This window comes from Erithacus rubecula, assembly GCF_903797595.1.
Source record: "Erithacus rubecula genome assembly, chromosome: 1".
Taxonomy (NCBI): Eukaryota; Metazoa; Chordata; class Aves; order Passeriformes; family Muscicapidae; genus Erithacus; species Erithacus rubecula.
The window spans coordinates 72,154,940-72,168,663 of NC_136658.1; the positions used below are offsets into that span (position 1 = coordinate 72,154,940).

At 34.4% G+C, this 13,724-nt stretch overlaps 1 protein-coding gene across 10 annotated transcripts in view; it reads left to right on the forward strand.

Moving 5' to 3' along the window:
- Positions 1 to 13,383, forward strand: part of POSTN (periostin) — a 29,935-nt gene extending 16,552 nt beyond the window's left edge. The window contains exons 17-24 of one of the 10 annotated variants that reach the window (XM_079297557.1): positions 1,380 to 1,427; positions 4,519 to 4,614; positions 5,199 to 5,288; positions 6,823 to 6,900; positions 7,295 to 7,375; positions 9,493 to 9,579; positions 11,606 to 11,647; positions 12,159 to 12,350. In XM_079297557.1, coding sequence (XP_079153683.1) covers positions 1,380 to 1,427; positions 4,519 to 4,614; positions 5,199 to 5,288; positions 6,823 to 6,900; positions 7,295 to 7,375; positions 9,493 to 9,579; positions 11,606 to 11,647; positions 12,159 to 12,199 — 563 coding nt within the window. In that variant the 3' untranslated portion in view covers positions 12,200 to 12,350. Of the gene's footprint in view, positions 1 to 1,379; positions 1,428 to 4,518; positions 4,615 to 5,198; positions 5,289 to 6,822; positions 6,901 to 7,294; positions 7,376 to 9,492; positions 9,580 to 11,605; positions 11,648 to 12,158 lie in introns of all 10 variants that reach the window. The other 9 variants (XM_079297561.1, XM_079297559.1, XM_079297560.1 and 6 more) reach the window with 9 other exon arrangements.
- Positions 13,384 to 13,724: the final 341 nt, after the last annotated feature.

A 13,724-nucleotide genomic window follows, 5' to 3' on the forward strand; every position in this document is an offset into this window, starting at 1 on the left:
GAAATCATCACATCAGACTGTTGAAAAATGGGAATGGACATTGTGAAGTTAAAAATCCTAGGAACAAAAAATGGTGTCATTCACCTTGATGACAAGTTGAATATTAGTCAACAGTGCCCCAGCAGCCAAAATAGCCAGCCCTGTCCTGGGGGCATCAGGCACAGCATCACAGCTGGGCAAGGGAGGGGATTGTCCTGTTCTGCTCTGAGCTGGGGATGCCTCACCTCCAGTGCTGGGGGCAGTTTTGGGAGCCAGCTTTGGCCCAGTGTCCAGAGGAGGGTGACCAGGATGGTGAAAGCTCTTGAGGTCAAGACTTATGAGGAACAGGTGAGGTCACTTGGCTTGTTCATTTTGGAGAAGAGAAGGCTGAGGAGTGAGCAGTGACCCCACTGCAATCCATGCCTACCCCAAGAAGGGCAGAGGAGGGGGTGTGCTGGTCTGCTTTATGGTGACCAGTGAAAGGACATGAGGAAATGGAATGGAGCTGCTTTGGGAAAAGTTTAGACGGGACATTAGGAAAAGGTTCTTCACCCAGAGGGTGATTGGTCACTGGAACAAGCTCCTCAGGAAAGTGGTCACAGCAGCAAGTCCTGACAGAGTTCAAGGAGCTTCTGGACAGCACCCTTGGTCATATGGCTTAGGCTTAGGTAGTCCTTTGAGAAGGAGGAAGTTGGATTTGATGATCCCTGTGCATCCCTTCCAACTTGAGATATTCTATGATTCTACTTTCCATGGCCAGTGAGAGTAGCACAATAAACAGTGCCTATAAAAATTAGGCTAGAGAGGTCAATGTGGACATCTAGAAAGCTGTAGCTGTAGATTTAGTTGAATGAAAGACTAGGAAGGCTGGAACATCTATCAGTGTGGGCTCCCCCAGAGGATAGCTCAGTCAAATCACTATCAGAGGTGTTCAATGAATACTTGAGCCTGTCCTGGGTGTAGAGGGACAACTTGATCTCCCAAGGGCATATTTTCTGTGATGTTCTATCTGTAGTTCTGAAAGCCAGAAGGTTTCCGCTGTGTGCCTGTTCAGCTCCCTGATGAAAAGACATGTCAGGGTACTGTGCAAAACTTTGTGTGGGTAATTGTACAAGCCCTCTCTGTTGTGTGCCATACATCATCATGGGTACCATGACCCATGGGTTTCATAAGGCTCCAAGGCAAATACCAGATCAGCAGATTCTGTCTACAGGTGACCTGAGTGCATCACCATTTCATAACCATAATCAAAATTCACACTCCAGCTCCTTTTGAGTTGCTATTCCACCATCAATATCTATGATTTTATCCACATCCTTATAACCAAATCTAACTGATCATTGCCTCAACGAAATTATAAGAATGGAATGCACTGTATATTGCATTTTCTATATTTTCAGAAATTAACATAATTGAAAGCAACGTCCAGCCTATCATCAAAAAGGAAGGTAAATGAGCCCCGTGGTATATATATATTTCTGCATATGTCCATATACATATTCAGAATATATATTGAATATAATTCTTTAACGGGATGTATTTTATACCTAGCAACTCCAGGATGCTAAGCACTTTGCTGGAAAAGCAAAGATACAAATATTGCAATTAGAACTGACTGAAATATTTTGTATGAAAAGATTTCCCATGGGTTTTTTTCTCCCAAAATGAGTTTTCTCCTTTTTCTATGGGTATTTAAAATACCTTAAATAATCTTCTTTCAAATCATTTATTATATCACCTTTTTTTTTTATTAAGACATTTCCTTTTTTTTTAATTAAAACAGATACTTTGAAGTAAATACGTTTCTTATATTTTGAAGAAAAAGATGGGTTCATTTTTCTATAATTTTCAATCAGTTCTAACTACCAATATCTGTTGGATGCCTAAATATTGTATCTCCCCAATCTCTGGCTTTTTTAATTTATTCATATAGAAGTATTACTTAAAGATTAGTGATAGGACTGAAGAGAAAAAATGTGTGGATAGGACTTCTAAAATCACTTCTGATTTATATCTTAAGTAAAGCTTCCCATTGAAATAAAAATGCTGAAAGGAAATTGCTTTATCTCAACTGAGAAAGGCAGTTAAAAATGTCATGCAGAGAATTTTCTCCAGACTGCTTAATCAGTGTTTCTGGGAGGACTTCCTTCCAGGAGTGACTAATGCTTACTTTTTCAGGAGCTTGTTTGTGCTTCCATCTAGGATTAGAGGCCATTTAACATGTATGTTGATCTTTGTTGCCTAGTCTCCATCATTAAATCAGATCCACAGTGCAATATAAATTGATAGATTATTTCATATGGTAATTCATCCAAGCTATTTCAGAAATCTTCTTATGGTGAGAATGAATCACTCCCTGAAAGTACCTCTTCTGCTCTGTTAAATCCAGAGACAGAGTATATGGTTTAGGTGATTTACAGGATGCTTAGCAGTTGAAAATTAACTGAAATAAAATTGTCTTTTAAAGAAAAAATGAAATGTCTGAGCACTTGTATAGTCAAATGTAGAACTACATTATATTCACCAAAGAGAGAAAAAAAAGTCAGAGAGTATTGAAGGGCTACTCCTTTCCATTTCCAGTACAATATTTCTGCTTTGGGACACACTCCAGGGAATGATCTCTGGCCAATGCAGCCTTTCTGATGATTATTGATTCAGATATTGACCAAACAAAACCAATTCTGTCACTTCGGAGCTTTCTCAGTAACAGTAATGCCAGACACCATCAGAATCACATAAATCCACAACACTCTGCAGATAAAAGATGGCAAAGTTAATGTTAATTTTTGTCAGGGAATTCTACCAGATCACGATGCAATGGTGATTTCCACTAAAAAAACATTACATCTCCCCCATCAAGTCTAGAGGGGAATGTGTGCCTTTGCCTGTCTCACTGTTTTCTGCTTGTGTAGTGCTTGCATTTTTTGTACCTGGGCATGAATGGGATCTAAAAAATTGAACAGATGTACAGAGTTAAATCTCACTGAAAACCAAAAAAATTCATCCTATATATAGCTGGCTATGCCTTCACTTTTGTGTTTGCACACATCTGCTGTATCAATCACAGGAAAAGGTACAGTTATTGAGAAATGTAAAAATACAGCATTTATAAACTTTCATAAATACAACTTTTACATTATTTCATTTATATTCATCACTTGTACCAATGTAAATTGGTATTCAATAAATTCTCAACATGCGAAAAATTCCTCTGAGTTTAAAACAAGCAAGGAAATGAGTCTCCTAAGACAGTTTCTTTCAAATACTTATAAATGTTTTTCATTAATTCATGTTGTTAAAAATAAAAGTGATGGCTTGTTCAGCTGTTTAGAACCCAAAGCAGATTAATAGACATCTATAATAACAGGAAATCTTTATGATTCTATCATATCATCTCATCTGAAGCAAATAAATGAATTATTTGCCACTTAATTCTAATTTATAAAATCATTTGCTACTAAAAAATCCAAAACATTTTTATATTTTATTATTGAAGTTAGCCTAAATTGACTGTTTCAGTCAATTAACAGAAGGCACACATCTTTAAAAGCTGTTGTTAAATCATGGTCAGTACTTGTGGAAAAATAATTAATGCACAATAAACTTGTAAAAAAATTTATATAAAGATATTTAAGGGATTTTAAGGGAAGTAAAAAGATGGATTATGCTATGTTTCTGTCTCTGAATAAGAAATAAAGAAAGTTTGTTTTACAAAAGCTTCTTAAGTAGAAGGAGTCCCACAGCACTCATTAGAGAAGAACCATATTATTGCTAATTGATGGTATGTTCCTAATTTATCTAGTATCATCTGCTTTAGCATGTCAGACAGAGACATATTTGGATCAGTGTAAGAAAGATGACCTCACCCATGACAATGATAGCCAATAATGCTGATAAATATTCTTACAGCCATTCCAACTGATCTCAGAAATTTGCTTTTTGGTTTTGGTTTTGTTTTGTTTTTTTTTTAACTGTTTAACCACTGGCCAAGTCTGAAATAAAAAGAAAAAAAAAGAGTCATGTAAAAAACCTCAAAGCAAAAAAGTAAAAGAAACTCCATAACACCAAATAAAAGAACATCCAAAGCAACAAATATTAAAAATAATTAAAAAAAAAATCTCACTATGTAGGATGCATGGTGATCACAAGTGGAGCAATAGCTGCAAGATACCTGCAAAGATGTAGAGTAGCCTTCTTACCAGTATATACAGAAAAAAACCTTCCTTTACACTGCTGAGGATCTGGTTTATTGCCTGGAACTTGTCAACAAATGTAAAAAATAACATATGCACAAAATAAATAAATAAATAAATAAATAATAAATAATAAGTGTACGCTAGGATCTGTATTTAAGATCTTATGTTAGGAAACACAAGACATAGAGACACAAATAACCTCTCAGATTTAAACAGCCTCTATTACAATAATCTGCTTTATTTGGAGTAGGGGGAGAAAATGCAGGCTTCATCTCACCCCCATGGAATACTACAAGTATTTTATGACTATTTGTAACATGTTGTTTTCTTTCCTATGTCACAGACCCATCTATCCCACAGCTCACTAAATTAATTGAAGGGGAACCTGATTTCAAAATAGTCAGGGAAGGGGAGACAATAACTAAAGTGATTCATGGAGGTTGGTATGATTTCAGCAACTCAATTTGTATTAGCAATCACTATTCCCCATCAGTTTATACTTTGTCCAGGTGATTCATGTTAGACAGCTGTTCTGTTTTTAATAGCACTTTTGTGAAGTGCTGCAATTTTATTGCATCCCATACTTTTTAATTCTCATGCATTTAAAAAAAAAATTTTTTTTTCCCCTAATTGTGTTCCATAGCTGCAGACAAGACAGTTTAAAAATACTCTGCATGCTGACATATGTCTCAGTTAAGAATTATTTACTCATTGCTGTCCAGCAATCTAATACCTAGTATGTGATTCTATGATTAAAAGGCAATTTTGTGAGAATGAGAGGTAAAGCTTGCCTTCTCTTTGCTAAGGGCATTGAGATGTTCACATCTAGGACAGTTTTAAAGGAAAAATCATGCAATCTTCCTAAATTTTGAGAAGATTTAGTTCCTGGTCTCTGAACATTTTTATTTTTCATAAAATAGTCTGTGGTATTTACTTATGTGCTTCAGTCAGTCTCCACATCTCAAAAAGAATACTTGAAAGTTCATCACTTGATTAATGTCATGAATTTAAAAATCCCTGTAGATCCAATTATTAAAACATACACCAAAGTAATTGATGGACGACCTGTGGAAGTGACAGAGAAAAAAGTAACTGAAGAAAGAATTATTCAAGGTAAATTAAGCTGACATATTCATTCTTAGTGAAGTCCACCTTGGAATACAAAAGTAACATATCTTAATTTCTGTCCTGGGGCCTAAACCTAATTTTCTTGACAGGTGAATTTTCCCTAATACTTCCCACTGTCCCTGTGAGGCTGGCCCTGTGTCCTATACACACATGTACATAAATGGCAATATTTAACAGCATACAAAACTATGAAAATTTGTCTTCCTTTTTTAGTTTTTATTTTCATATATTTGCTAAGTGTCTATTTTTCAAGTTTCTTGTTACCATTTTACAATGGGACTGCTCTTACTGCATTTTGGTACTCTGTCTTGCTTTACAAGGAAACATTTTTTTCTGAACTTCTGGATTATGTATCTACAGGAAGGTTTCATTTTGCCAAATGTAGATGTTTAATGTGTAGATGCTTACTTTTACATATCATCTCAGGCTCTCTTGACAGCCATTTGGGAAAAAGATCTCTATTTCTCTCTAAGGTAGGGACTTGATCTGACATCTACAAGTTAGACACTTGGATACAACTAATATAAGATAAAACCAATATGCACCTGCATACCTTGATTTTCTAACACAAAACCTCCCAAATTACTTCACCAGTTTCAATTGTATTTGACCTATTACAGATCTATTTCTTTAAGCATCCTAGAAATTTATGAGTGAGGCATATTTAAGCATAATACATGATATGTGGAGTTCTCTATTGACACCTTTTGATCACCTTGCTTGAATATCAGTTTGAATGCTGCCACTAAAATTCTAAAATTCTGTCTGCTAGAGAGCTTGGAAGGAAAAGACACATAACAACATATTGACTTAGCTGTAAGTCCTAATATTCAGTTTGTTTAGAAAATATTGAAATTCAACCAAAGTCATTTGAGGAAGACAGAAATTAAAAAATCATGCTCAAGTTATTTCTTACAACTTTTTTCTACAATGAAAATAACTGAATGAAAGGCATTAGTGGTTTCTGAATAAGTCCAGGACTATGGCAAAAATTTTAGGAGAGATGAATAAAATATAATTTTCTTAATTATTGAATTCAAATTTCACAAATATCCTACATAAATGGTAAATATAATGTAAAATGCCAGCATTTCAGTCCTGTACCTCCTTATCTTCAACCTGTAGAAACTGTAGATAAGGAATCTCAAATGTTAAGTCTTCAAATTATTAATAGCAATAATAAAAGCAAAAATATCTATTTGCAACAGTCAATTCAGACTAACCATGAACTTCAGAAGTATCTGATCTATGACCTGATACAACAGTGTTTAAAATTGTCTCTTACTCTAACAATGTAAGCAGGTAATTAATTATGATAAATTTGCCTAATTACTTTTATGACTAGTTTTTAATGTTCTTTCCATTTAATTTTGGAAATGGTAAAAAATAAAGGTAACATACAAGCAGATTATAGCATGTTAACCATGGAATCACCATACATATTAAATAGGAAAAATAATTTAAAGGACAAACCTGTTATATTTGAAAAAAGCCACTATCTTATAAATTTCTTTTCCAGGTCCTGAAATAAAATATACCAGAATTACTGCAGGGGGTGCAGACAATGAAGAGAAGTTAAAGAAAATCCTTGAAGCAGGTTAGTATTCTTGTTTTATTTCTTTAGTAAATATATATCTCTATATATAAATTAAATAATCTACATGTATATTCCATGTTTTAAAAATTATGTTCATACTGCAAAATCTTACCCAGACATTGAACCTCAGAACCCCTTAAATGTAACATTCTGGTTTGAATCCTTCTCTTCACATTTCAGTCAGCTCTAGAGCTGAGGCTGCCTGGGTATAATATACAGCATGCTGTGTTTGTCATAAAATATGGTGCTTCCAGTGTTTATGTGGAATTTGATAACATAACATGAGTTTTAAATTTAATTTTTATAATGCTGTGACAGGATTATATATGTTCTTGTGAGATTGCCAAATGTTCTCTGTAAATCAATTTTTTTGCCATAACCTGTATCCTCTCAGAGGTTACGAAAGTGACCAAATTTATTGAAGGTGATGGTCATTTACTGGAAGATGAAGAAATCAAAAGACTTCTGCAGGGAGGTAATTCGGTGGATTATAACTAACATTTTTGCAACAGGTTATGATAACTGAAACCCCTCTCAGATATGTTGAACTCAACATTTTAAAGACTGATGTAGTAGAAGTGGAATTTTAATGGAAAAAATGGAGCACTGTATTCTACTGCCAGATATCTGTGAAATAGAAATAAGCACCAAAGTTTGAGTAATCCATTTTTTAAATGTTGTTAATCACAGAAAAAAAAAAAAAAAACTTGGATTTTTTTCAGTCTTTAAAAGGTTACCTAATTAAAACTCAGGGGAGCAATGAAGATTTATTCCAATTTTTTTAAACAAATTTACTTCTGTGAAAAACACTTATAAAATGTAACATATTGTAACCAGCCAAATTCATCTTACTTATCAGTTCTTCAGAAATGAATGTTCATTGCCCTCAAGTTAATAATTAAAGGCATGTTTAACATCTTCTTTAAATGCTTACAGGTGATGGATATCCAGACATTAACTTTAATTCTCTTCAAAAACAGCATTCCAAGGAATGGTTTTCTTTCCTTCTTGCTCTTTTAATTCTAACAGTTTTGGTAGTATATAACCAGTAGCTGTAAAAAACTAGTAAAAGAACTTCTGCTTTTGAAATTAATCTTTATCTATAAATTTGGAATGTTCTCTGCTAATGTAGACTAGAAAAACTATCTATAATGGCAATGGAGAATTAAAAAAAAAAGAATTTAAGTGATATGGTTTCTGTAAATGTTATTTTAAACTTGAACAACAAGTTCAAAAATATGGTTAGATGCTTCTCTTGAAATAAATTAAATGGATCCATTTAATTTTATGTTCACTTTTCAGTAAGTTACAAAGTTGTAATCCAGTGAAGTAACTTACAACCACATTTAGTTCACTGAACTCAATCTCATAATTTTTCAAAAACAGTATTGTGTGGATGCAACTTAAACTTCAATAAAAAATATCCTGATGCCTGGACAGCTGAACAGCTGGCCAACAAACTTAAATATACTAGTTGATAACACAGCTAGTCTTAGAGAAAATCCAAGATATGGCTGTGACTACTGTTGGCAATAATTCTTCGTTCTGTTTCAAACATCTGAATCTTAGTTTTATAGACCTAAGCCAGAATCCACCTATAATACTGGACAGAAACAGGATCTTCCAGAGGATTTTTCATTTTATCCTGGGTGTCCTAGCCATGTGAAAAGATTTGCTCTCTGGACATGCCTGTTTCTGGATTGGCTATTTAAAAGAAAAGCTGGAAAATTAAAATTTTGCGGCAAGAAAATTCCTCTATATACTGAATGATGTCCTACTGGTTTAAACTAGTCAACAAGGAGCAGGAACAAACTTGATCTGTAGAACTGTTCAAAATGGTCTGATGCCAGAATCTAACAGCTATAACTGTACCTGTAATCACCTTTGGATACAGAGGTATACAATCAATAGGTGTAATCTGTAGAGATACATCTTAGAGCATATAGGTTTATGGAAAAGAGAGAGTTTCTCTCTAGGAAATTTGAAGAAGACAATATCATCTCTTGAATTCTTGCTATTTTCCTTGCTATTATATGTTAGTTTGCATAAGCATCCCGCTTTACAGAATAGACCAAGTAGGCAGATTTGTCTTTTGCTTTAATTTGATTTTTCTCTATCTTTTCCATTATTTATCCAGTCAGCTACCCTTGGCTACCATGATAATACCTTACTATACATTAAGCCAACAAAAGCAGATGCACATGCTGCTTTTGGTGATAATGCTTTATGGCCCTCTTGTCTACATAAAATTATTTTTTTACTGAAAATTTCCTAATCATTTAAATTCGAGTGCAGTCACAAACAAATGTATTATCACTGTCTAAATAAAGGAATGATTTTATATGGGCTTCAATTCTGCTCATAAAATATCCAGAGCTGCTTAAAACAATTAGCAGTCTTTGCTGAAGCAAAACTTTAAACCAAGATTGCAAAGAAATGACTCATGCCTAGAGATAACATCCCTTATGGCATGAGTAGCATGGTAGCCTGCACCACCTATGCCCAAAAATGACATTGTTTCCACTGAGGGCTCCTTGCATACGGAAAAATGCTATGCCAGATTTAACTCATTTGTTTTGATGCTTACCATAGCTGGAACTGAGTACACCAAGGTTACTAAAGTAATTGAGGGAGAGCCACAGATTATCGAGAGAGAAATCAAGACAGTTCATCTGGAAGGTTAGTTTGTCAAAAATTCAGTATCACTAAGACCTGCTTTGTCCAAAGTGATCATTCCAGGTGAGGTTTTACAGTATCTATTCATTAAAATTATTCGGTCTGAAGCCAGCATTTTAGCAAGAAGAGTTTCATAATTGTTTTGGAAATGAATTCTTTCACTGATGTTACAAGGAAATATGTTGAAGCTTATCTTGTGGCTAAAAGTAACTAAAAGATTTGGCAAGCATAGTAGACAAGAGGAAATGCCTAACAGCAAAGCTTAGGTTAAACATTTGAAGGAATACGTACCATAAAGAATTGACTTTTCTTTAAGCAGAACATACAGAAGAAGACCACGTGAGTTGCTTTTAACTTGAGTTATTTCTTGTCAGTGCAAATGTGATCTGTTGCTGCCAGGGTTTCTCAGCGTTGTGAAGGAGTGGGTGGGGTGCAGGGAATATAACTCTGGGGTTCTGTAAATATCTCACAGGGTCTTGGAATTTCTCTACCTTTGTCATGTTGTTAAATGAGGAAAACTCTTGATTTGAAAAGACAGAATGGAATAAAAGTCCAAAAGGAGCCAAATAGAATTCACTCTGCCTTTATACCAGTCATTTGTTCTTCGAGTTTAACAACCATTGTTTAATGATCTTCATTCAAAGTTAAGAAGTAATTTGCTTAGGTTTACTTTTGTATTTATGTCTTTTCCTAATTCTCATTCTAATTGTAAAAATGCAGAATAGGTTATTCTGTCAGCCTTTGAACTAAATACATAGGAAAAAATATTACAACATTTGGAGAATGAAATGAAGTAAATGTGTTTCTGCCTTTGTGATTTTGAAGTCTGTGCCAAATAGTGAAGGTTTATACATTGTGTTTGTACAGCTTCAGTGCTGAGTAGTACAAGGCATGCTGGAGAGTCTCCTGTTGCCTGAAAATGACAGATGGGTGTGATATGCAAACATGAGGCTTATCTGAAAGCATAATTGTACGGGAAGTGCCTAAGTATGGAAAGCATACTTTGGATGGACCTTATTCTGTCCTTGTCAGGGCAGTGAAGAGCTTGGAACTTTCTGCCATGGGGATGCAGACACCCAGTGTTTAATCTCAGCTGGAATGAGGTCAAACCTGTATCTCAGGGCTATGCATTTATATACCCTGTACATCAGGATGAAAAGATAACTGGCTGCAGCTTTTTAAGTGAATACACAAGTATTTCATGGTTGTAAAGGAAAATTACTGCAGTAACTTTTCTGTGACAGTAAAAGAAGAACTATTTCTCATGCTTGAAATGTTTTTTTCCTCCCAATGAGGAGACATCTTGTTAAAAAGGAGTCTCGAGGTTTGATGAGAAAAAGGAAAACATGTCCATAGGTTCACTGAATAAGTGAAATAAAAAGGATGTATCTAATGGGGGTGGTACCTATTCAATAGCTCTGCTACAGCTTTTAAAGCAGAATCCTGAGAAAAGTAACTGAACTCTGAATGTGGAATCATACTCACAATGCAGTTACAAATCAAGTCCTAAGCACAGCTGGAAATGTGGCAACATCTTGTAATGCCTTCCAGCATTTTGCTTGTGCATAATTCCTGAAGTAATGTCAATGCAACAGACCTGGACATCGGCTGCCAAACCCAAGACTGAGTCCTGTGCCTTAACCTGAGCTCGTCCTTCACTGACAGTGTCACATGGTGTTTGATGAATGAAGAGCACAGACAAAATGCTCTGACACCTGTCTGCATCATGTAACCATCTCTAGAAGATCACTGTGGATAATGGATTAATACATAAGTTTAAAATGCAAAAATACTTCTAAAATGTTATTAAGATTTAATGGATGACTGCTCATTAGAGAAATGGGGGAATTACAAGCATTCATATTTCAGGTGATCAAGCCAACATGCTTCTGGAACAAAATTCTTAATTTACTGAAAATTTTTAAAGAACAAACTTCAAAAGTCAGCAATGAATTTCCAATATTTCTAAAGAGTTTTAATTCAAAGGCTTCAACAAACAACTTCTGACTGCAACATTTCTGTTTTCTAGATGCACCTGCTCGGAAAGCACAACCAGCCAGGAGGACACAAGGTAAAAAAAAGCCATACATTTAAACATCATAAAACATACTAAATATTACTCTCAGTTATCTTAACAGTCAGGAGGGGGAAAAAAATAAACTCTTAAAAATACAGATTTGAAAAGAAAAAGTTGTATTTCTCTTTTTAAAAAGCCTAACAAAATCTAGAATTACTATTTACTTTTATTAGGATATCTGAAAACAACCTAGATGATGTGCTTTATTGAATATGTGTTTCAGATGACAATAAAGCCATCTGAAGCCATAAGCCTGACTTTGGAGTTTTAACAATAGGAAAATGGCACTCTGGGATTCTCCACCACAGGATTTATAACTCTCAGAATCTAGTTTGATTAATGATCAGTTTAATTTCAGAGCTGCCAGCACATGAGATAAATGTTCAGCAACAGGCTTCATCTTTCCTTTTCACATGTCTCTTTCACAAGTAAATACAGTATACAGTGTTACTATCTTATGTATAATTACAGGTAATAATTAAAGTTCTTTTTCCATATTTTGCAGGAGGAGCAGCAAGAAGGAGGACAAGACTAGATCATTCCTAAAACTTGCCTAGACAGAATTCACAGAATTACAAATTAGCAACATGGTCTTTGAGAGGAAATGTTTGTTGTTTTTTTTTTTTTTTTTTTTAATGAGAACATTAGAAAATGATGTTGTTTTGATGACATAATGTAAACTGAACCACGAATCCACAAAAAGATGTGAAGCTGCAGATACTCACTGCCAGCACAGTGCTCACTAGGAGTAGTCCATTGAAGGTGCTTTTACTGCTCTTGATAGTAAGCATTATGTAGGGTGGAATCCTGGAAGCCCAAAAACTTCTATAGAACCAGGATTCCTTCTTCTGCTGGCTAGTAAGTGTTTGCAGGATTGGATTAAAAATGAGCAGGGAACAATACAGAGTGTATTTTTTTATTATTATAATTATTTCCACTAAATAAGAAATATAAGGGGAAAAAAAAAAGAATCACCTCAGGTGACTTTTATAGTAATCTAAGGAAATATGAGATGTTAACATAGCACTTTTGGTTCAGTAGCATTATATGCTTTTTATAAGTCAAAATTCCTCATGTGTTTAAATTCATAATACCAGTAACATTACCTTTTCTAAGCAAACAAATATGCCTTATATTAAATCTATCATGTTTTATTTTTTTGTCCTATATTGCATATCCAAATACCTTCTACTAACTTGGCTAATGGAAGCTCTTGAAAAAAGAAAAAATGCAAATATTATGAGTTTCTTGCAACATACTAGACATCATGTTGACTTCTTTATAAGAAATCACATTCCTGTTAAAGGAATCCTATAACAATACATATACTGAGATTTCTATGTGTTTTCCCATTTTTGCCTAATGTGTCTTTTGATTATTAAAGTGGACTATAAAACCAATAAATAAAATGCATGCAAACAGTTAACTCAGCATGGAAAAAAGTCTTACAAAAATGAGGCCAGGTCTGAAAGCTTTTGTATCAAAACATGCTTTGCTAATGTCTGGTTCTAATGTGGAATTTTCTGTAACTGATGTCAATTTTATAACTCTAATTTTCTACTCACAGAAATTGCCTTTATCAACAAAAGCTGAGACAATTATTCATGGAGTAGAAAATACCTGCTTAAAGTTCCTTAATTTTGTAGACCAAAGCATCAGAGGCATTGTCTAACATGCTTTTCTACTTCTGTTTTGAAACAAATACTCAATAAAGAATTTGGCTGAACTGTCCTTGCTTTCATTTGTACCTATTTTTAAATAGCAAAGTAAATTCTAAATATTCTTAAGATTTTTAATATAACTTATAATTGCAAAATATGCTTTTACAGAAGCAAACTGATGCTTCCCTCTTAGCACATGCTAGTGGACTTAAACTGCATGGCTTTCCTTAAACAACTAAAAACCTTCTCTGATTCCACAGTGACATACCCTGAACAGTGCTAGAGCAGTACAGCTGTCTGAGAATGGGGTTGATAAATTGTGCAGCCTTAACTGGGCCATCACTGAAGTACCCTCAGCATCTACTATGATAGTGCTTTAATGAAAGGACAGCTTTTAACCCTGGCAAGGG